This window comes from Impatiens glandulifera, chromosome 2 (genome assembly GCF_907164915.1).
Source record: "Impatiens glandulifera chromosome 2, dImpGla2.1, whole genome shotgun sequence".
Classification (NCBI taxonomy): domain Eukaryota; kingdom Viridiplantae; phylum Streptophyta; class Magnoliopsida; order Ericales; family Balsaminaceae; genus Impatiens; species Impatiens glandulifera.
Window position 1 is genome coordinate 8,607,380 of NC_061863.1, and position 25,115 is coordinate 8,632,494.

At 36.7% G+C, this 25,115-nt stretch overlaps 1 protein-coding gene across 1 annotated transcript; it reads right to left on the minus strand.

The window, feature by feature from the left end:
- Nucleotides 1-5,110: 5,110 nt before the first annotated feature.
- LOC124924294 (probable polygalacturonase At3g15720) lies at nt 5,111-17,084 on the minus strand. The gene is made up of 8 exons (XM_047464353.1): nt 16,821-17,084; nt 12,002-12,127; nt 11,611-11,793; nt 5,992-6,199; nt 5,839-5,920; nt 5,634-5,742; nt 5,438-5,554; nt 5,111-5,350 (listed from the first exon to the last, which is right to left on the minus strand). The coding sequence occupies exons 1-8, from the start codon at nt 17,082-17,084 to the stop codon at nt 5,111-5,113; spliced, it is 1,329 nt and encodes a 442-aa protein (XP_047320309.1).
- Between the last annotated feature and the right edge of the window lie 8,031 nt (nt 17,085-25,115).

The following is a 25,115-nucleotide window of genomic DNA, read 5'->3' on the forward strand; positions in this document are numbered from 1 at the left end:
ACGATAGCGCCACGACGACGGCACGGTAGCGGCACGACGAAGACTTTGATTATCAACGGTCGCAACAAATGCTACACCGACAACAGTTGAACAGGACAACAACGACTTCTTCTCCAGAGGCGACAACGGCTTTCTTCTTCCTCCAGTAGCAGTAGAAGTAGAGAATAAAAACAAGAGGATTAAAGAAGAAACGGAAGACAGATCTACACTTATTGGTGAAGATAACTTATATCCTCCAACCCAATCTCAAACTTCAATTACAAACTCTAGCTCTGATACCACTATTGGGTGTGAATGCAATTGAAGTTTAACTCAGTCCTCTTATTTATCGATTCCGTTGCACCACTATCTCACACAAAGGAGGCAACCCTCTCTAGCATTCAAACACCATAAAGAAATTTGACATCTACCTCCCACCAAGAGAGTAGTATCTATTTATATTATTAGGTCAACTCCAATAAGCGGGTTACTAGAGATTGGGCCATAAAGTTGGGCCAACCAATACCCAACAATGTCCACTTTGTAGTAATTTTTTTGGTTCACAAATTAAGAGTTACTAATGTCCCGTTTATCTTTTCTTTATTAATAAAGATTAAGTAAATATTGTAGTTTATGATGTGAAGAAATAAACTATATAAAGACAAAATAAATCACAAATTATAATTTTAAAAACAGAATTATTCGTCTGATTACGTATTGATACAATGTAGTTTAAGCACAACATTGACATTAACATTACAATCACAATACAATGTATAAAATATAAGATTCAAGGTTCTAAAATCATAATCTCGTTACCAATTATTTTTTATCAATGGTAACATAACATAAAATTGAAACATTTAAGTAGTAAACATGTTAGGATCTAAGTCGGGGCTGACGGACCGGGGTCTGGCCGGTTAACACTTAGTTGTTGGCGTTTAATCCTATTAGAGATTAACACCGGGTTTCAATACTACACAAACTGTCACAAACTCTTGAACCGAGTTCAAGTGCGGAAGTGGTTTGTTTCAAGTTGAAGCAGCACACACGGGATGAATAGAGATAAGTTAAGGATAAAGTCGGTTTGGAGATTAGGAAGTCGGTTTGAGGTTTAGTAAATCGGTTAAGGTGATGTAAATCGGTCAGAGCGGTATGAGTCAGTTAAAGAGTAGAACCGGCAGAAAGTAAATGACAAGACAGGTTTTTATGGATGTTCGGAGATAAAGCTCCTACGTCACCCCTTCTTCTCGAAACCGCAAGAAGGATATTCACTAAGGGATACACAAACACAATACCCGATCGAGTCTTATTTTCTGCTCGATAATCACTCTTACAATTTTCACAGAAATTGTAATCACACTTCAAATGCACACTTAAGCCTTTTGATCTTAGAGAGATAAACACAACTTGTAACTTGGGTTGTTGTGACTACTAGGACTTAACTCTTGTGTCTTAAAAACTGCATTTACTCCTCTTCAGCTCCTTCTTTTATAGGTGAAATGTGCCAACGGTCACATTTCTTCAACGGATACCTTCAGGGTAATCCTTGAATCTGATTGGTTGAGCAGAGGTTCAGTGTTACAGTACTGGCGGTTTAAGCTTCCAAGGCATAGGTCAAACCGGTTTGGAAAAGACCCTTTTTGCAAGGTTTATCAGGCGTGGGCCTTTTTTTAGAATTAGACCCCTTATCAGGGCCATTTCATCAAATTTCCCTAAAAAAAAATAGTTAAGAACTAAATTATTTAGAATATTTATTATAAATATATTTGTTTTCACATAAAAATCTAAACTTGACTTCATTTTTTATTTATTTATTGCTATAACAACATTTCAAACATTCAGTTTCAATTATGATAAGCAATATACTAGAGCAAATTTTAGGAAACCAAACTTGCCCCGAAAATTTGGTACCTAAGTAATCCAAATTTTTTTTATCTAACTTACTAATAGTGGTACATATATTTTGGCTAGTCCAATGATTGGACATTATTGTATGTACCGAATTTTTATTCTTATTTCAAACAAAAGTTATTATAGACAGAGAGCTCACTAATTTTGATATTATTAATTAATTGGAGGATTTATATTTATGAATTAATCTTTCATTATTTTACCACTCTCTTATAAATTATGTTTATATTGTTATCTTACCTCCACTCTTGAAAATTAATGTCGAAAAACATTATTTATAATACAATTCAAACTATTTTTTTTTCAAAAAATAAATAAAAATTATTCAATTCATTCTCAATTTATTAAATTAAATATTAACGTGACATAGTACAAGATTTTATAATTTTAAAATATATTCAACCACCTTTCTTTAATAATGTTAATTATAGACAATTCACAAAATTAGGAAGAAGGAAGAAAGAGTAAAGCTCTGAAAAGTTTAGGTTTTCGGTGAAAATTCCGGCAACAAATTCTCTCATCATGAATAACACGATCGACACGATCGGCACGAACGACACGATCGACATGGACGAAACGATCGACACGATTTGCACGGTATCAAGATCGCGGTTAGCTTATTGTGATCACGCTGTTAGTTGCTCAGTGTCTATTGTCAAATGTGCGCACAATCGGCACAATCGACACGAACGACACGGTATCAGCTCTAATTTCTAGGTCGGTCATTCATCTACAAATCTTGGTTGGAAGGTTAGGGTTTCTGGTTTACCCTGTTTTGTATAGCTAGGGTTTCTGGTATACCATATTCTGTAATTGGTCTTTTTAATTGTTTTGTTGCTTTGTTCGGTTCTTCATTAAAATGGGAAGAAAAAAAAACAATAAGTATAAGGAAATCAAAGAATTTGTGATGAAAGGTTTAAGGAGATAGCTGAAAAAAATTTGATATAATTGCTGAAAAAATAATATAGGAAAAACAGAAATGCAGCAAAGATAAGGAACCAATTGTTGTAAAAAATTATAAAGAAAATGTTGCAGGAAAACATGGGAACAAAGAAGTAATTTGGAATGTTAGTTATAATGAAAGAGCCAACCTGTTTGGTCTTAAAAACCAGATTACCAAACTCCTAATGCATTCTAAGAAGGGTGAAATCACAATCAGTAAAGAGAAAGCTTATCAAATAACAGTCCAACTCAATATTCATTATCTCCACGACTGGAATTTACTGAAGAAAATAGAATATAAGGAAATAGTTAAATGATCAGATGATGCAATGAAGGAGCTGATGAAGGCTCCCAAAACCAAGACCTACACTATCAGAAGTAATTCAACATAGAAAGTCAACGAGGTATGGAAGAATAAATCAGAAAAAAATCTAAAGATCATGCCTATAAAGGAAAAATCTACTTGGGGGATATCCAAACAAAGGTAGAGGTACTCAACTCTCCTTTTGAATTCAAATTGCCTTCTAAAGTAGAGGAGAAATGTATTGAAGATTGGGAGTTTGTAGTGGTTGGAAACTTCATTGGAAAAAACAGAGTATCATTCCCAACTACCAAAGAGGCTCTAGGAGAAAAGGGGCTTGAAAAAGTTTCTGCAAATATACATGATCTCTGCTTCCTACAATTCTAAAAAGACTCAAATCTGAAAGAAATCTTGGAGAAAGGGCATACTTACATAGGATCAAATTGTATGAAGCTAGAAAAGTGGTCAGAAAAAATGAACTACAAAGCAAACCAAAAGAAACAGTCCAGATTTGGTTCAAGTTTTGGATAGAAGACATCTCACGTCCGAGATGCTCATATACTTGTTGATACGGTCACGAGTTCTGAGTCTTTCCCAGAAGACAAGTCATCGAATGAACTAGTGTCGAGGAATGATCTTGGTTGACCATACGAGAGGAGCCCGTTTTTGTTTGTTTTTTAATCGACCATTTACTAATTTCAGCATTTACCTTCTTTTCATCCAACCAATAATCTCATTCACATTAATATTCTTTTTACCTCATTCAAACAATTACTAATCCCATGACCTCATTTCGAGCATAATTTGTACCAACCTCTCGATCAGCTTCATTGAAACGTATATCCTCCACAATATTTAGTATTTTGTACCGACGTCTTTACACTCATTTCGTTCAACCAACCACCACCTTAACACCGATATTTTTCGTTCCCCAATCGACCAATACAAATCTTGTGACTTCATTTCGAGTATTTTATACTGATCCATTTTTACCCTAATTTCGGTCCATTAACAATCTCATTCATATTAGTATTTTTGTATCTCAATCGACCAATCACTAATCCCATGACCTCATATCAAGTATATTTTGTACCGACCTCCCGATCCCCTTTATCACAACTTATATCCTCCACATATTTAGTATTTTGTACTAAATATTTATAATTTTGTTTATGGGTATATGATTTATATGATTAATAATTCAAAATAAACCCCTCAACCCACATTAAACATATATCATCCTCTTCTCCAAAAAAAACATATATCATCCTATAACATTAAATAAAACAAAACATCTAAGAACTTAATAAAATATTAAAATGTCGCAAATTTATCGGCGTATGTTTATAAAGATATTTGGTAGAATTTAAAACATATGTGTTTTTTTTTTAACAAATTTATTTCATTAAAAGAATAACGCAATACTAGATCAGCCAATCTCGATGATGCCTAAAACAAAAACACCAATGGGACAAGCCAAAACCAAAACCCACCCGTATAACATGCTCATGACCAACTTTCACACCTAAACAAATAACCATACATATAATTTATAGGTTATAAATTCAAAACTTATATATATCTTTTTTAATCTTAATTTTTTAATTATTCGTTCCAATTTTATGAACGGATCAACCTGAAACCTGACATAAATATTTATTTACACTCATAAATGTATCCAAATCAACCACAACTCTCCCCTAACAAAGTAACCACAACTCTCTCCTAACAATGTAGAATTAAACATAATTCTATCTATAAATAATGAAGTGTATAGTATATTTAGTGAATGGGCAAATAATATAGCATAATATGGATAGAGAAACCTATTCATTTTATTCCAATATGAAACATTCATGATTTCACTCATATATATAATTAAATTTATTATCATGAATTAGGATCAAAATGATCTTATTATAAACTAAAAATGAGAGAAATTAATATGACTACAAAAACGTCAAATCTAACTCTTTAAATGTCACCAATACTGCATGATATAACTGGATACACTACGGAAGGGACAGACACGTTAGCGTTCTTGCAAGTCGCATAAACATTGTCACCCATAGAGCTTGAAGTTATGTTTACATTGTCAAAAACAATATTATTGCATGGAACTTCATTGCTGCAATCTAGGAGTATTGCTCGATTAATTGTAGACGTTCCTTGCACATTTATATATTTCACATTGCTCACTTCCACCGCGCCCGACTTCAAAAGAAATATATCAATACAAGTAATAATTATATTGTTGTACAAAATTAATTAGACATATATGATGTATAACAATATACTTACTTTTGCGGGACAGTCGTGTTTTCCATTGCAATAGTTTTGATCAATAATAATAGAGTTCTGAACATCATTGAACTGGATGTGTTCAAATGTAATATTTCTTGCATATCCTTTTCCACCCTAAAAAATAAGATCAAATCACAGTGTTAAATGATTTTTTAATTATAAATATTTGTTTCAACATAGTTAATTTATTTACCTGCCATGTCTTTATCCTTGCCCCATTTTGTGTTCCAGTGAAATTGCAATTTAGTATATGAACATCTTCCACAGTATCTTGAGACCCGCCTCCACCGAGGCTACCCACACTTCAATAATATGACAATAAAAAACATGATTATTATGGTTCTTTTCTATATAATGATCCAGATTCAAAAAGAGTTTTCAAATGGACGATATTTTACCTTATGCCATGCCCAGGTCCGCATTGAACTCCTTCAACAAAAATGTTTGAACTACCGGAACAAATTGCAACACAATCATCCCCTACAATAATATACATACAATAAATTATATGTTTTTTTAATAACAAATTACTATCACACATTCGATCACACCTGTGCCAATAATAGTGTTGGTGATATTAACGTTAGTTGAGGAAGAGATGCCGATTCCATCCGTATTAGGGCTGTCTTTGGGTGCGGTTATTGTATGGCCAGAAATGGTAACCTGGTTGCATGAATGTAAGTTTATATGTCTCTTTGGAGGGTTGATATGAGTCAACCCTCTTAATTCAAGGTTTTTGCAGCTTGAAAACTTTAATCCCTGCATCAATTAATTCCCACATTTGTATAAGAGGAGATTATTAAAGAAAACAAGAAAACAATTAATTATGAGTACATTAACTAGTTAATTAAATCCAACATGATTATTATCAAATTAATAAGAAAACATATTAACATAACATCCCATATTATGATATTTTTTCACTACATTTTTCCAATAAAAAAAACTTGATGCCTTAGGGTGTAAACCCCTAAGTCACAGTCTTCTACCACTGACTTAGGATGGTTATATTTTGTAAACACTTTTAAACTTCAAATTAACTCACTAAGATAGATTAAATGACAATAATAGCTCCTAATACAATTTCCACTTAGAACACATGACTCTATGTCATTCTATATTAAAAAGAAAGAAAACAAAATTCTAAACACCCAATTATCAACACAACAGTAATTAAGAATAAAATTGATATTGTCCTACGACACTTACCATCGGTCGTGAGCACTTATTTGGTTTCTGAAAATGAAGAAAGAAGAAAAAAAAAATCAACATATCAATTTGAAAATTATAAATCATATTTTTTCTTTTTAAGTGAAGAAAATATACTAATCTCTTTTAGAATCAATTTTGTAAGGTAAAAATCGAGCCCTAAAATATAAAGAAAGCTTACATTTTTTCCAAATGTTATTGTTAATTATATGGTCATCATCCTCATTACCGGAATTTTTCCACCATAGTGAACCTTTCCCATCAAGTGTCCCGTTTCCATAAACTTGAAGACCATCAACATCTAAAAAAAACTGTTGAGTTATGGAGCCTACACTTATAATAAACTCTACATTGTTAATTAGAGTTTATTGGGTTTTCTTTTTTTGGTTTTGGGCTTGGGCCTGACCAAAGTTATTTAGGTTTATTACCTGAATGTTTACCCTATAAATATGTGACTATTAAGGGTTTATATTGTGTAGACAGAATTCTAGAGAGATAAAGTGTGAGGCAAAAACTCTGTATTCCTTCTTCTTCTTCATAGTAAATCTGGTGGTGGCTGAAGTGGATGTAGCTCAATTTGAGTGAACCACTATAAATCTGTGTGTTATTGTGTTCTTCTTTCTTGTGTTTTTACAGATTGTTTTCAAGCTTATGGATTTGGGAGATACAAATCCTAACAACTGGTATCAGAGCAGCTAGGCTAGATCTGAGCATTGGAAATAATGGCAAGTGAGAATAGTATAGGACATGGGATTAGAAGATTTGATGGGACAGATTATGCCTTCTGGAGAATGCAGATTGAAGATTATCTCTATGGAAAGAAGTTTCATGTTCCTTTAAGTGAGAAACCAGAGAAGATGGATGAAGCTGAATGGAAACTCCTTGATAGACAGGTTTTGGGAGTTGTCCAATTGACGCTAGCCAAGACAGTTGCTCACAATGTAGCAAAGGAGAAGACCACCATGGGTCTGATGAAAGCTCTTTCTGATATGTATGAGAAACCATCTGCTAACAACAAGGTACACTTAATGAAAAGACTCTTTTACTTAAGAATGGTTGATGGTACTTCTGTCACTACTCATTTGAATGAATTCAATACAATTGTGAATCAATTGCTATCTGTTGAGATTGATTTTGGGGATGAAGTTAGTGCCCTGATTTTGTTAGCATCTCTACCAAATAGCTGGAAACCTATGAGGGCAGCAATTAGTAATTCAGTTGGAAATGCTAAACTGAAATTTGTTGAAGTTAGAGATCGTATTCTTGCTGAAGAGGTTCGTAAAAATGATTCTGGTGAAACTTTCAAAGGTTCTGCTCTGAATGTGAAAAACAGGGGAAGAGGTAATGATAGAAATTTCAACCGAGGTAAGAGCAGATCTATGTCAAGGAGCAGGAGGAGTCAGTCCAAGTCTGGGAGGACATTTGAGTGCTGGAATTGTGGTAAACAGGGTCATCTGAAGAGGAACTGTAAAGCACCGAAGAAAAATGGTGATGATAAAAATGATGCAGCCAACGTAGTTTCAGAATCTGTCACTGATGCGTTACTTCTGTCTGTTGATAGTCCGATAGATTCATGGGTTTTAGACTCAGGAGCGTCTTTCCACACCACTGCTCACAAAGAATTAATGGAGAATTATGTGGCTGGAAACTGTGAGAAAGTATATCCAACAGATGGTGAGCCACTGAATATTGTTGGCATTGGTGACATCAAATTGAAGATGGCAAATGGTTCTGTTTGGAAGATTAATAAGGTGAGACACATTCCAGGTTTAATGCGCAATTTGATCTCTGTTACACAACTTGATGAAGAAGGTCACAATTTTAGTTGTGGAAATGGTGCGTGGAAGGTGACTAAAGGAGCAATAGTTGTTGCTCGAGGTCACAAAACTGGAACGTTATACACGACTTCAACTTGCAGAGAAACAGTTGCTGTTTTAATTGATGACTCGAAGAACAGTGAGCTATGGCATTGCAGGTTGGGCCATATGAGCGAAAAAGGGATGAAAATTCTTTTGAAGAATGGACAGATTCCAGAACTGAAGTCTGTTTAACATCAGTTATGTGAAAACTGCATTCTTAGAAAACAAAAACGGGTGAGTTTCTTAAAAACTGGGAAGGAGCTCAAGAAAGAAAAACTAGAGTTGGTACACACTGATGTAGCTGAAAGAATGAATCGAACATTGAACGAGCGTGCTAGAAATATGAGATTGCATGCAGGGCTGCCTAAAACCTTCTGGGCAGAAGCTATTAATAATGCTGCCTATTTGATAAACAGGGGACCCTCTGTTCCTCTTGAATTCAGAATTCTTGAAGAAGCTTGGAGCAATAAAAAGGTAAATTTTTTTTATTTGAAAGTGTTTGGTTGTTTATCATATGTTCATATTAATGAATGTGATAGGAGCAAGCTTGATCCAAAATCTAATAAATGTTTTTTTATTGGTTATGGTGATATCGAGTTTGGTTATCGTTTCTGGGATAATCAAAATCGGAAGATCATTCGTAGCAGAAATGTTATCTTCAATGAACAGGTTCTCTACAAAGATTGTGTTGGGAAGACATCAGATGGTGATTCCAAGTTGGAAGAGACTGGTACAGTCGATTTGAGACAATTTTCAGCTGAATATATACCGGTTGTCGAAGAAGAACAATGTGTTGTTGAAGATGAAATCGTTGAGAACGTGGCCCCAGAGGTAAATCAGCAAACACCGGTTATACAGTTGAGAAGATCATCAAGGAATCGAAAACCAGTTGAGAGATGGTCTCCATCTCTGAACTATATCTTGTTGACAGATAGAGGAGAACCTGAATGTTATGAGGAAGCAATACAATCTGATGAATCGATTAAGTGGGAGTCTGCTATGAAAGATGAGATGGACTCTTTGATGTTGAATCAGACTTGGGAGCTCACTGAGCTACCAAATGGAAAGAAAGCACTTCACAACAAATGGATCTTCAGGATTAAAGAAGAACATGATAAAACCATGAGGTACAAGGCAAGATTGGTTGTGAAAGGATTTCAACAGAAAAAAGGTATTGACTACAATGAGATGTTCTCTCCAGTAGTTAAATTGATGACAATCAGAACTATTTTGAGTTTGGTTGTGAAAGAAGACCTTCATCTTCAACAAATGGATGTCAAAACTGTTTTTCTTCATGGTGATTTAGATGAAGAGATTTACATGCGACAACCAGAAGGATTTGAAATCAAAGGAAAAGATGAGCTTGTGTGCAAGCTTCAGAAGAGTCTGTATGGTTTGAAACAGGCTCCAAGGCAATGGTACAAGAAGTTTGATAGCTTCATGAAAAGTAACAATTTTTTGAGGTGTGAAGCTGATCATTGCTGCTATATCAAAAGGTTTGATAAATCGTACATTATTCTTCTTCTCTACATTGATGACATGTTGATTGCTGGAGCAAGTTTGTATGAGATTAACAAGCTTAAGAAAGAGTTGTCTGAAAAGTTTGCAATGAAGGATTTGGGTGCTGCTAAACAAATCCTTGGGATGAGAATTTTCAGGGATGAAGAAGTTCTCAAGCTTTCACAAGAAGAATATGTGAAGAAATTTCTTAGCAGGTTCAACTTGTATGATGCAAAACTAGTTACTACCCCCTTAGCTAGTCACTTCAGACTATCTAAAGATCAGTCGCCTTCAACAGAGGAGGAGAAAAATTACATGGCCACTGTTCCGTATGCCTCTGCCATTGGTTGTATTATGTATGCGATGGTTTGCACAAGACCAGACATAGCACATGCAGTGGGAGTTATTAGCAGATTCATGAGCAATCCGGGTAGACAACATTGGGAAGCAGTAAAGTGGATACTATGATACTTAAGAGGAAGTACGGGTCTCGCTTTGTGTTTTCGAAAGTCTAATATGGGTTTAGAAGGATATGTTGATGCTGACAATGGTGGTGATGTTGATAGTAGGAAGAGCACAACAGGGTACATTTATACTCTGGGAGGTACTGCAATCAGTTGGATATCAAAATTGCAGAAGATTGTTGCTCTTTCTAGTTGTGAAGCAGAGTATGTTGCTGTGACAGAAGATGCTAAGGAGATGATGTGGTTACAACCCTTTTTGCGAGAATTGGGTCAAGACTACGAGGAAAGTGTGTTGCGATGCGACAGTCAGAGTGCCATTCATTTGGCAAAGAATCCTGTTTATCATGGCAGGACGAAGCATATACAGGTTCGTTATCATTTCATCCGGTCAGCTTTAGAAGATGGAGTATTAGCTCTTGAGAAGATTACCGGGAGTGAGAATCCAACTGATATGTTGACGAAAGCTGTGACAAATGAGAAACTGAAGTTGTGTGCAACTTCAGTTGGTCTTCTTCGTTAAGACACCGAATGGAAAGCCACTACCGATCGAGAGATGATGAAGTTAGTCTCCAAGTGGGAGATTGTTGAGTTATGGAGCCTACACTTATAATAAACTCTACATTGTTAATTAGAGTTTATTGAGTTTTCTTTTTTTGGTTTTGGGCTTGGGCCTGACCAAAGTTATTTAGGTTTATTACCTGAATGTTTACCCTATAAATATGTGATTATTAAGGGTTTACATTGTGGAGACAGAATTCTAGAGAGATAAAGTGTGAGGCAAAAACTCTGTATTCCTTTTTCTTCTTCATAGTAAATCTGGTGGTGGCTGAAGTGGATGTAGCTCAATTTGAGTGAACCACTATAAATCTGTGTGTTATTGTGTTTTTCTTTCTTGTGTTTTTACAGATTGTTTTCAAGCTGGTAGGATTTGGGAGATACAAATCCTAACAAAAACCCTATCCATGTGTTTCCCACACAACCTGTCCATTCACCTATGGTTTTGGGTGCCACCAGGGTTCATCAATCTATAAAGAAATGTTTTATATTTAAATAAATAAATAAAGTTATCCAAAAATAATGAAAACAATTAAAAGATTGATCATCCAAGAATCTTGTTTCTATCATCAAATTAGATCACCTGAACTTGAACAGATGGTCCTTTACAGGCATCATTGAATTGAAGAGGTATCAACAAGTATGTATTTCCTTCAGGCACCACCATGGTAGCATTGCTGCTACTTGCACATGTTTTATCCCATGCTTGTAAGAAAGCCTTCAAATTAGGGTTCATCAAATTCATGTCCATTAATGTAATATTGAACTGTGATTAGTTTAAAGAAGTGGATGAAACACAGTGCATAAACAATTTAAAAAGAATGATATCTACAAAGTCAACCACATATAACCATGAATTTGTTGTTGTATGTTTGCTTTATTTTAATATAGTTCATTGAATCTTTCTCTAACCATGACAACATTCATAGTTATATCAATTAAGTTTATAGATCATTTAACGAAACAATAATTACCTGAGAATCATCTACATCTCCATTTCCCTTGGCACCAAATTGTGTTACATCAAATGTAACTGCTAAAGTAAGGTCTAAAATTAATAATAGAGAACATGAAAATGTTAAAATTGCATTTAACGACTCCTGTCAATAAAAAATGAATAAATTAGTATCATAAAATAAATAAAATAATTAAAAATATAAAGAAATGTCTCACCATTTTATCAAAAATCACAAGCCAATTATTCACACACCACACACAAAAAAAAGAAATCTTGAATGTAGTCTAATGAAAGAACACCAATCATTTATATAGTTATTTCATGATCATCTTTTAAATTTTTTAAGATAAATGAGAAACATATATGAATTTAATAATCATTTTTACTAAATTTTGGTAATATTTAAAAAACTTTAACTTGTGATATAAAAACAAATATATAATTTATTAGTATTTGAGATTTTCAACATATTACTTTATTAAATTTAGTTATATTAATATAATCTAATGAACAACAACCATTTATATGGCCATCTCATTATATTTTTAGTTAATATTTACTATTTCACTATATATAAAGATTTTCAAAATATTATCTAAATTAAGTTATAGGAATAACAACAATCAATTTTTTATATACATTATTTTTAGAAAAATTTAAATGCGTTATGATATAAATTAAAGTCGTTTACATCTATTAAAGAGTTCAGGTGACTTCTGTCCACCTAAAAAAAATTAAATAAATATATATTTTATTTTGTTTTTACGATAAAAATGTGTCATGACTCCTTAATTTTTTTTCAATTTAATTCACTATTACTTCTGTAATTTAAAAGTGGCATCTACTCGTTTTATTTATATATTTCCTTTTATTTTTTAAGTCCACCACAAAATATCAGATCACTAGAGAAATATAAAAGATAGATAGAAGATATATTAAATTGGTGGTTTTTTTTTAATGAATATCATGAGTAGCCTACATAGTTAAATACATGTAATAGAATGATTAATAAATATACATTATATTAATCAATGTGACCTTTGATATACTCAAGTAAAATAAATGCATATTGATGCTTTGTTTGAGATAAAATTAACTTTTGTGGTTAATTTATGTTGTTGATACCGATGATGAGTTTTGTTGTTTAATATTCTCCCGCAAGCGAAACAATGTGGCACAAACTGTGAGCTTGTCATGAAAAAATACCAGGAATTTGGATGAAAGACCTTTAATAAGGATAACTTTTGTAATAAATTATTGTACAATCTATTACACTATATCTTTTTATATATATAATAACACTTAAATATTGATCACTGATTTCTTGAAGTACAACTTACTATCCATTACGTGAGTGTAGGTTGATGGTTTATAGGTTAACCCGTCCTCCAAACTTGGAACTTGGAACTTGGAACTTGGAACTTGGAACTTGGAACTTGGAACTTGGAACGGTTCATTAGAAAAATATAAAAATGAAATATATAAGATTTAAACTTACACTACATACCTTAGAAGTGCATGACTCTAACCAACTAAGTTATATAATTTGTAGAAATAATTTTATATCACACGCATATGAACTTGTTACATTTTAATTTCTTTTATTAATACTTAAAAGTTTTGTTCTCTCTAATTTTAGAGAATGGGGTATTTTAATGTGAATTTAGTGACTTTATTTTAAATATTAACAATATAAATTATACATTCATATACAAAATTATATATAAAAATCAACAATTTTAAATGGTCTAATGATTAAAAATTCAACGATAAATAATAAAAATCAATGTTCCAATCCCACAAAATGTAATTTTTAAACTATTATAAAATTCTTATAAAAAATAATGGTGGATAAATATGTGAATAAGAATGTTAGTTTGCTGAAATAAAGATAAAAAAAAATGACAGTAATGAGATGATTGTGTGTAAATGAGATGTCTATTACAGGAATAAACAATATTGATGGTTAAATATGTGAATGAGATCGTTGGTGGACCGAAATGAGGGTAAGATGTCGGTAATATTGAGATGGTTGGATATACAATGATTAAAGTGAGGTCCCAAGATAGTAAAATGAAAAACATATTGGTGAATAAAAGATATTGGTGGTTAAATATGTTGTTAGATTATGGTGTCCCAGACTAATTTTGATCGGGACCCGAGTCTAGGCTCGCGGTATAATAAAATAAAATAAAATCATAACTATTTGATATTGGGCCCACTAGGTCCACTTATGTGATCTTTAAATATATTGTTCTAGTTTTCCCCAAAAAATATATGGTTCTAGTTAAAGTTTTATTTATAGTAAAATACACACAAAATATTTATCATTCTTCTCTCTCTTTCTATGATTTTTTTTGGGAAAAACGACTTAGCGTTATTTCATTAAAAATTCCAAAAAACGGGAAAAAAACTACGAGTTTAAGAGATCATTCTAGACTAGCTTAGAATGATTTTGAAGTCGTAACATTTTGTATAAAACCTAAAAAGCTAAAAAGGTAAATAAATTATCTGATTACAATTCTTTCAATTTTAGTGAGTTCAAAAAATGGTAAATTTCAGTTCCTACAGATATTCCAGTTCTGCTCCGTGCTTGGAATTCTTCTCCACATTCCCGCGAGGGCACTGCAATCCGACACAATATCTTTCCATAACTTTTCAACGCCCTGCGGGTTCTGCTATATACCCTTGCATTCCGTTCTTGTCAAATGTTATACACCACTACTCCAAAGACGCACTTGAACACGCTTGTTGAAAATATATTTCTCTTGGCTTTGAGTAGTGCCACTTCTTTGATTTCATTCCATTCGCTCGGAAAACTGATCAACTCCAGGCTTTTATAGAATCCATCTCAAAGCTTCGAAGCAATACAACAGCTCCCGAATATGTGATTTATGGTTTCTTCATTTCCTCTGTATAGAAGACAGCTCGCGTCCAGGATGCTCATATACTTGCTGATACGATCGTGAGTGTTGAGTCTTTTCTAGAAGGCGGGCCATAGGATGAACTGGTGTCAAGGGATAATCTTCGTTGACCATACAAGAGGAGCCTGTTAGGATCGGGGACGCCCTTAGAGGACCGGGGTGTTTCCGGTTTTAGAAAGGGTGGCCTCTTACAACACACACAACACTTTGGTGATAGTCCGGTTATAGACTATAACCGTTCTCAGCACTTCGCAAGCTGTCACAGACTCTTGAACCGGGTTCAAGGGCGGAAATGTCTGTTTCAGCCTGAAGCAACGTATGCAACTTAGATGATGTTTTAGAAGGAGTTTGTTTTAGAGATATGAGTGAACCGGTTTTTGATATAAGGAGTAAGGTTGATTTTGGTTAGGTTAAGTGAGTAAGCAACAAAATGAAAGAAATGACACGAGACAAGATTTTTTATGGATGTTCGGAGCAAACCCTCCTACGTCACCCCTTCTTCTCAGGTTATGAGAAGAATCTCCACTAACTTTCAAAGTTACAACAATTACTATGCCGGTCGAGCCCAACTCGCTACTCGCCGGTTACACCAACTCACTCTTGATGTAATACAATGACACAACACAAATACACACAGAAAACTTCCGGTTTATAACACACCGGTTTTGGATCGTAAGATTTTATCTCTCTAAGATTTTTGTAACTTATCGCTTGCTTAGATGCTTAGATTACTGGATGTCTAGACGTGTGTCTAATGAGGACGTTTCGTCTTCCTTTTATAGTAGATGAGATCCCAACGGTCATTTTCTTCTCTCACCGTGGGATTGGTTGATCAGCATCACGCCGGTGCAGGAAGGTTACTTGCACGTTTCACATTCCTCAACATTTGGAAAGCATGCAAGGATTCCTCAGGAAAATGTGACGTTGCCGGTTTGCGGATTCGGACACGTGTCAGGCATGCACCTTCCGGTTGTCAACATCGGATCAGTAAATCATCATTGCTTTCCTCGCATGCTTCCGATCGGATCTTATCTTCTTTTATTCCTTCGAGACATGTCTATTTCGTCACCATACATCATCTCTGCAGATTGAAGTGACCGGTTTTGTCTCTTACATAATATAGCGGCTGAAGTGTGAATTTTGTCTTTGCTAGCACATAGAAGTTAACAATTGTTTAGTTTTTCTAGCCGGTTCCAAAAATTAACTTTACTTAATTTTTCTTATCAATTTCTCCCTTTTTGATTATTTAGAATAAATATTCAAAACTTGTAATGTATGGCCGGTTTGAAAATTAACTTTCTTAATTTTTCTTATCAATTTCTCCCTTTTTGATTATTTAGAATAAATATTCAAAACTTGTAATGTATGGCCGGTTTGAAAAATCTGTTTTAGCAATATCTCCCTTTTGAGTATTTTTAAGAAAATTTTCAAAAATATGTGTTTGAGTTTTTCAAAAGATATGTAAATACTGATAAATCCAAAACATAATAAAATAGCTGAGTTCTGAAACCACATAAAACATAAATTGTTCTTAAGGAAATAGAAGTAGACTAAGGCTTGGATGGTCCCCCCCTTTTCAAGTTCTTTTTCCAGTCGTCTTAGTTCTTCCTCTTCCCTTTCCTTCCATTCCCTGGCTCTTCTTGCAGCGTCAATTTGCAATCCGGCCCACACACTTGAGATGCCGGGAGTTCTTTTGTCGAATCCAAAACCGGTGCAGACTGGTTTTGGTGGTCGAGATGTTTGAGCAACGATCGGTCTGGGGCCTGGGGTTGAAGATGAGGTTTCGACCGCTTTCTTCTTACGCCGGTTAAGTTCTTCTAGGTCCTCTTCTTCTTCTTCATCAAGAGGTTGCACGTTCAGCCCGATTGGTTCGGTCACTTGTTGACTGTTTTGTTATGCCCGCTTCATCACCTCTGCAACCGCTTTCCTCTTGTTCTTGTTTCTTGTCTTCATAGCGTGTGAGGGTTGAGCCAGTATGGATTCCTGTATAGCTGCCTGTTCTTCCTCATTACATTTCGGGGCAAGCTCATGATCTTTCTCCTCAAGTTCTTTCCTTGACCGTTCCCTTTCCCTTTCTTCGTCTTGTAGTTTCTTTGCTGTTTCGGCGTCAGAATTTATTTGCTCTTGAGTTTTGCTCACTTGGAGTTTGGACAATTCCCCAATTTGAACAGTCATGGCCTGCAACATATCGACTAAGGGAGCGGTTGCGGTTTGAATGGATTCTGCGATCAAAGATTTGTCGGAGGTTTACACAGCTTAATCTATCATGGATCTGATCGAGGTTTGAACGGTGTTGGCCATTTCGGTTTGAACGGTTCCCCGGATGGTATTCGATAGGTTGGCTTCAGCCGTTGCAATCTTCTCGTCGGTTGCGGTGCTGTAGTTCCCAAGGAACGACTCAAGCGTATCGATTACCACCTGCTTTAACTTCTCAAGTTCCGGAGCCTTATCAGTTTGAGGAGGATCTTGTCCCCGGTTTTCTGTTGTCCTGGATGTCTCTCCGGCAGCAAAGAAAGGTTTGCTTTGATATAAGTCGGCATTGATTAATTGGTGCCTGCAGTTGCTTCTCCATTGTGCATCGAGCCGGTCAAGATTTTTAAGGATCTTTTCCCGTACTAGATGGAACCGTTCAGTCATTCTTACTTCAATCAGATTTAATGTTGCTCCTTCTGCTTCCTTCAATGCATCTTCTACCGCTTGTAACCGAGCGTATTCAAGAATTACCTCGGTTTTACTGAATGCGGGTTGGACAAGGTTGGTGTTTGCCAACTTGAGGGTCGTTTCTTCCAATTCTACGAGTTTCTCCCATTCTTTGTTACCGCTCATCCCTTGGATCATATCTGACAGCTTTGTCTCACAGCGAAGCTACACCCATAGAAGGTATGGTGATATCAGCTCACTGGCATCTCTATTCATGTCCCAAATGAGTCTATCGAACATATCCTCCTCTTCCTCTGCGGAGAAAGTGACTTTGCCTTCGGTTATGATCTCGGTTTGGGAGCCGGTTTGCAGAACACCTTTCCCTTGTTAACCTGAACTGGCCCTTCAGGTAGGATTGTTGAAGCAGCTGGCCCATCTTGGGCCGATTGGGTCGTTGTATCTTTTGGGGCAGACTTGTTTCCTGCGGAACCGGATGGTTCCTGTTCTTCAGTATTACCCTCCTAAGCCGGAGGGGTGATGTTCACGGTTTTGGCCGTTTCTTCGACCGGTTGAATTTCACTTTGATCGGGTATCTCACCCTAATCAGCTGACTTAAGACGACTTGACACATCGTTTTCGGTTTCCCTAGCAATATTTTGGACTACGTCCACAATGATTTCCGAGGTGTTTAAGACTACGTCGGCTATTAGCTCGTCGATCTTCTTGCTTGGTGATTTGGAGTTTTCAGAGTGAATAATTATCTCTGTTGCCTCCTTTGATGCTGACTCAGTTTCGTGGCTCCCCGAGGGTTCGATTTGCCTTGGTGATTGAGAGTCAACAGAGATGGGGCGAACGGTGTTGATGGGAATGGGTTGGAAAACGTCTCCGGTTCTCTTCGGTGATTTGTCCGAGGAAAGGGTTTTCTCGGAGTCAGCCGGCTTGCTGGAGCTCTTCTTTACTGAAGACTTCTTCCTCCCCTTCTTCTCTTGTGAGGCTTCGGCTTGAACCGCCTTCCTCTTCGGTTTTTCTCGTTTTGAACTTTCTTCAGCCGGAGCGGAAGAACTGGTCCCTTTTGAAGACTTCGTTCTGGAAGACTTCGGCTTAACCGCTTTGTCGGTCTTCTCACTCATTGACTCTGAATTTTGAATGTTGTTTGGTGGGAGCGGTTCACCTTCACCAAGTTCCATCTTAAGGAACTTGAGAATTTTGACGATCTGCATTGCGAAGGCCTGAACCCGGCCATCCTTCTGTATCACCATTTCACAGAATTCTTCAAAGATGACGGCTCCCCAATCTATCTTGTCACCACGGACAATAGCCATCATCATCTTAAGCTTAAGTTTGGTCAGGTTATCGAAGTTACCTCCTCTACCCTGAATCGAACGAGAGATGATGTTCAGCAACCACCTGAACTCCGGTTTCAGTTTGTTCTTCCGGCTCGAGTGAATCACCAGTTCCTGATCTTTAGTCGATATCACCAACCGGACCGCATTAGACTCTTCATCGGTTAGGTCGGTTTTGAAGTCCAAGCCGGTGTTAGGCAAACCGAGGGCTTCAGAGAACAGCTCCTCCATGATAATAACTTCTTTGCCGTTGACGGTGGCGGAGACTTTCCTCTTCGTCAAAGTCGTCGTCGCCAGAAACTCCATAACCGCTGTCGGATATACGACGAACGGACCAGATAAGAATGCCTCCAACCCCGAATCTCTTAGAGATTGAAGCACAGCCTTGTGTTTATCCCCAGCATTTTCGTCGATGTCGTTGAAATCGACCTGCAACATCCATTGAAAGTGTGCTTTACCTAGAGCCATGGTAGATTTGTGAAGAAGGGATGAAGAACAGCGATGATCGGAAGTTAGAAAGCCTTTTGAAGATTTGAGAGTTTTAGAGAGAGAAAGCGTATGTTGAAAGTGAATTGATCTGAACTTATATAGGAGAACGGTTTCGAACGGTTTGGAAGGTGAACCGTCACTTGATAGTGTTTTGGTGCCAATTTTCCCTCCAAAAGTTACTGTAGTAACTTTCGGCGGTAAATGCAGAGATACAATTGGCGGTAAATTTTTGTGCGGTAAAACCGTGGGCGGTAATTTTTTTTTTAAGTTTTTGCTTTAAGATTCCGGTTTTACTGGAAATGTTGTGAACCAGAAGTTTCGTTTAACCTGAAGTCTTATGTTTATTGAACTTAAAACCGGAAAGAAGGATATGGAAAGAAAAACCGTAGACTTTAAGATTTAAAACTTTTATAAATGAGTCTGAAAGATGACATTGAGTGGTTTTTGGTCGTACAGCAAAATGACCAAAAACCGGAAAGAAAGACAAATAACTTAGTTTTGACTGATCCAATCCCCTTCCATCATTCTGTCGAACCACTTGTCCATGGTGTTGTCGGGTGTCCGTTCCTCAATCCTCGATATCCATCTATCTAGCATGGATATAGTCATGGTGTTGGCCGGTCCGACAGGAACACCTGGTCCAAGATCGCGGCGCTGAGCCTTCAGAAATCGAGTGATTTGGGGAGCGAAACCGGTCCTTCCCCTTGAAGCGGTTATGAGCAGCTTCAAGTTGTTGAAGAGATAGGTTGCCCAGTTGATTGATGAGTTGTGGATGATGGCTATCATAATGTCGAAAGCCTCCCGGTTGTAGTTCTGGTTTGGCATTCGGCCCATGATAGACCGCTGAACCAAGTCGTGAAGAACTTGGTAGTGAGGAGAAAATCTTTCTTTCTTCCCGCGGTCTTTGACCGGTACGATGAAGATGAGAAGATATGGGTGAAGTCTTCCTTAGCCGGAAAGAATGGCATCGGAAAGTCAGAGAAGCCTTCGGTTGGAAGGCGGAAGAAGGCGGCAAATTGATCTTCGGTAAGCCGGATGCTACCATCGTCTAGAATATGCCCATTATTGAAAAACTCGCACACCTCCTCTACGAGGATGGTGTTTGAGCCTTCAAGGAATCCCTGAAGTCCCGATTCTATGATCGGTTGGAAGATACAATCCTGATACCGACTTTCTTTTACGTCTTCAAAGTTGACGATGAGAGTATTTCTCAGCTCAGCAGACATTTTTTGAGGAATGAGAAAGAGAAGTCGAAGGGAGTTTTTGATCTTTCAAGCTTTAGAGAGAGGAATGAAGAGGACGTGTTTTGAAGATGGGGGATTGAGTCTCTTTTTATAGCTTGAACGGTTGGATGCATTAAATGAGGATATTTTTGAAAAATCTGACCGTTTATGACTGGTCATTAATGATTTGTAAGTTTTCAAGAGGATAAATGCATGTCTGGTCAAATCGGATCAGGCATGCTTCTTGAAAAATGGAGATTTCTGTTTCCAAGGGTGATTCGATTCGATTCGGCGAATTAAATGTTGATCATTTATGATTTTAGATTTTAGACTAAGATGGAAATAAATGATCTTCATTAGTTCATGGTACCAAACCGGTAGTACAACAAAATTATCGGTTTTGGGAAAGGAAAAGATAAATAGATAGGTTAAACATTTGATGACTCGGCCGTTTGATTCCTCTTTGCCTTAACTACTTCCCATCGGTTGATCAGCTCTTGTACTCTCTCCTTGGTGAGTACATGCTTTGGATGGAGAGTTACGAAGGGTCCAGAGTGGATGTCCAGACAGGAACAAAAACCGCTTAGTTGAGGAGCATAGCCGATTTTGTTTGAAAGGACCATCTTCTTCAGGTTGCTGAAGATGATCCAGGACCAATTAACCGGTGTCCCAACCGTAACAGCGATCATCATCTCGAAAATCCTTTGGGTGTAGTAATAGCTTTTCTCTCTGCCCAAGATGGACTTTCCCAGAATCTCACAAAGAAGCTGGTACTTGTGAGAGAGTTGGCTTTTAGCACCCCAGGGTCTAACCGGGATGTCAGAATTGAGAACCGATGATACATTTCTTCCATGGTCACCGGAGAGTAGGTTAGATCGGTTACCTCTTCAGTAGGCAAACCGCAGTATTCAGCGAAATCTGTCTCGCTGAATAGAAATGATTGACCGTAAACATGTGCAACGATTATGTCTCGATGCACCTCTTTTGCGGTCTGGAAGAATTCTTCGACTACTAGGTAGTCGAGAATGAATCTTTTTTCGAGAAACCCTCTTAGCCCGCTTCTTTCAACGGCTAAGAACATTTCTCTAACTTCATGATCTTCGTATTGGTAGATTGAGTTGAAATCAGACAATAGAATTTTCTTTGCTAGAGAGTTGGAGTTCATGTTCTTGAGAGGGTTTTGAACTTAAGACAGTTTTTGTGAATAGTGATTTTGTGAAGATTTGTGAAAGTTTAAGGGTGGTTTATATAGTCAGGGGTTCGGCTAGATTAGTAGGTTAAGCATGCTCGATGATGTCATCAATTAGTTAATACGCTTTAACTTGTTGAAGTGTATAATGTTTATTTCCAAAGCAAAAACTAATTATTACCAAGATATTCATGATGACAAAAATCTGTTGACAAGATGTGAGTCTCCCTCTCTTGATGATGGACACATGTCGTCATCTCGATTGCGGTAGACTGTTTTTATTTATTACATGCTTCATTTTTCAAGTTATGCATGAAAACTCAGTTAGTTATCCCAAGTTAACCGGAAAAGTTCATTCCATCAGAACCAGAGTGCATTTGTACTAAGCGGTTTTTCATGACCGGTTTTAGTTGGATATTTTGTTCCGATTGTGAAGAAATGTTGAGTCACTTCAATATTTGTTCAACTTTGGATTAAGTATATCCACTTCAACTAGGTTATTTCAACCGTATAGTAAGTATACACGTGATTTGACGTCATGAAGTGATCAGGAATAACCGGAGACTTCCTCCCGGTTAGCATTCTTGAGTTTTTCAATGGCCTATTTGAATATGGTTTGAGAAGCGAGAGCTTCTCCCTGAACACATATCCCGGTTTTTCAGTGTTACGTATGTAAGCAATATGCATGCATAATCATGATATAAGTTGCTTAACATCAGTAATTCCCAGAATATTTTTAAAGTGAGAAAACTTAGCTTCCTGTAGCGGTTTTGTGAAGATGTCCCATACTTGTTGCTCGGTCGATACGTATTCCAACCGGATGTGTTTCTCCTGAACGTGCTCCCGTATGAAATGGTGTCTTATATCAATGTGCTTTGTTCTTGAGTTCAACACCGGATTATATGTAATCGCTATAGCGCTGGTGTTGTCACAGAATATTGGAGATTCCTTGGCTTCTACGCCGAAGTCCCTTAGTTGTTGAATCCAGAGGAGTTGTGCACAGTAGCTTCCGGCTGCTATGTATTCTGCCTCTGCGGTTGATGTTGCAACTGAGGTCTGTTTCTTGCTGCTCCAGGTAACTAACCGGTCACCTAGGAACTGGTAGGTTCCACTTGTACTCTTTCTATCGATCTTGCATCCTGCGTAATCAGCGTCTGAGTAGCTTATGAGGTTGAAGCTTGAGTCTTTCGGATACCAAAGTCCCACTTCCTGAGTTCCCTTCAGATATTTTAAAATCCTTTTGGCCGCAATATAATGTGATTGCTTTGGATTGGCTTGGAATCTTCCGCATACCCCCACCGCAAACAAAATGTCAGGTTGACTGGCTGTTAGATAAAGCAATGATCCAATCATTCCTCGATATGCTGTGATGTCAACGGCTTGACCCTCCTCATCTTTGTCTAGTTTTACGAAAGGACTCATTGGTGTAGCCGCTTCAGCGCATGTATCCATTCCAAATTTCTTCAATAGTTCGGCTGTATACTTCGGTTGGCTTATGAAGGTTCCGGCTTCAATCTGCTTAACCTGAAGTCCTTGGAAGAAACTCAATTCTCCCATCAAACTCATTTAAAATCTGTCAGTCATCATCTTTGAAAAACTTATCACATAATTTTGGATCGGTTGATCCGAAAATAATATCATCGACATAAATTTGAACAAGTAATATTTGTTCCTTTCTTTCAAATTTGAAAAGTGTTTTGTCAACTGAACCTATTGTGAATTTGTGATCAAATAAAAATTGTGTTAATGTGTCGTACCAAGCTCTTGGAGCCTGTTTCAAACCGTAAAGGGTTTTGTTTAGCCGGAAAACATGGTTTTCGTGTTCTGGATTTTTGAAACCTGGAGGTTGATTAACATATACCTCTTCATTTACTTTACCATTTAGAAAAGCGCTTTTGACATCCATTTGAAAAACTTTGAAATTTTTAAAAGATGCATATGCTAAGAATATTCTAATGGCCTCAAGTCTAGCTACATGGGCAAATGATTCTTCAAAATCAACGCCTTCTTCCTGTTTATAGCCTTGAGCCACTAACCGGACTTTGTTCCTCGTAACTAAACCGTCTTCATTGAGTTTATTCCTGAATACCCATCGTGTTCCTATAACCGATTTATTTTTTGGTCTAGGGACTAGGTACCAGACTTTATTTCTCTCAAACTCGTTTAATTCCTCTTACATTGCTAGTATCCAATCTGGATCTGAAAATGTTTCATCCACCTTTTTCGGCTCAATTTGTGATATGAAAGCTGAGTTTTCATAGTGTTCCAAATTTTGTTGCCTAGTTCGGACGGGTGAGGATATGTTACCTATTACTAGTTCAAGAGGATGATTTTTGTTCCTTCTGAGGTTTATCCGAGACGTGTCTATCAAGCTTTTGGTTGGCTGATCAAGGTTAGACTGATCGGTAGGTTGAACAGAGTCAGACCGACCGATTTCTTCAGTAGAAACTGAAGAGTCAACTTTCTGCGGTAAGGCAGCTTGAACAGGCTGAGGTTCAGCATCAACCGCTTGGTCATTGACAAATCGTCTAAAAACCGGAACCTCGTCTTCATCATCAGAATAGATATTGAAGTTTTCCATTCTGTTGTGAAGATCGAAGGGTAATGCAGTATTTTGTTCAACCGATTCATCGAAAACGACGTGGGCGGTTTCTTCAACTGTTAAAGTCCTAGTATTGTATATTCTGTAGGCTTTACTTACAGCTGAATATCCCAATATTATTCCCTCATCGGATTTAGCATCAAAAGCGGTCAAGTAATTCTTGCCGTTGTTGTGAACAAAACATTTGCTACCAAAAATTCGAAAATACCGTATGTTTGGAATTCGATCATAGTATATTTCAAAAGAAGTTTTGGAAAAGCGTTTAGTTACTAGAGATCGGTTTTGTGTATAGCATGCGGTGTTGATAGCTTCAGCCCAAAACTTTTGAGCAATGCCCGAATCAGCTATCATTGACCTTGCGGCTTCCTTGAGAGTTCGGTTTCTTCTCTCAGCCAGGCGGTTTTGTTGAGGAGTTCTGGCACAAGACAACTCGTGTCTAATATCGGAATCATCAAGAAAAGTGGTTAAGTTGCTGTTTATAAACTCAGTTCCTCTATCACTTCTGATTTTGTTTACTCGAATAGATTTTTCATTTTGTATTCTTAAAATCAGTTTGATCAGGTTTGGAGTTGCTTGATTTTTAGAAGCTAGAAATATTACCCAAGTAAATTTAGAATAGTCATCAATAACTACCATAGTATAATGCATGCCTCCTAAACTGGTTACTTTAACCGGACCAAACAAATCCATATGCAAAAGTTCTAAACACCGTTCAGATTG

Bases quoted from the DNA above. Each gene is read 5' to 3' on its own strand.
- LOC124924294 (XM_047464353.1), bottom strand. From the start codon at position 17,084: ATGACTGTTCAAATTGGGGAATTGTCCAAACTCCAAGTGAGCAAAACT. The intron at 11,794-12,001 runs GTAATTATTGTT...AACTAATCACAG, and splicing joins GAGATGTAGATGATTCTCAG to TTCAATATTACATTAATGGA. The intron at 5,555-5,633 runs GTAAATAAATTA...CTTATTTTTTAG, and splicing joins CAAGGATAAAGACATGGCAG to GGTGGAAAAGGATATGCAAG.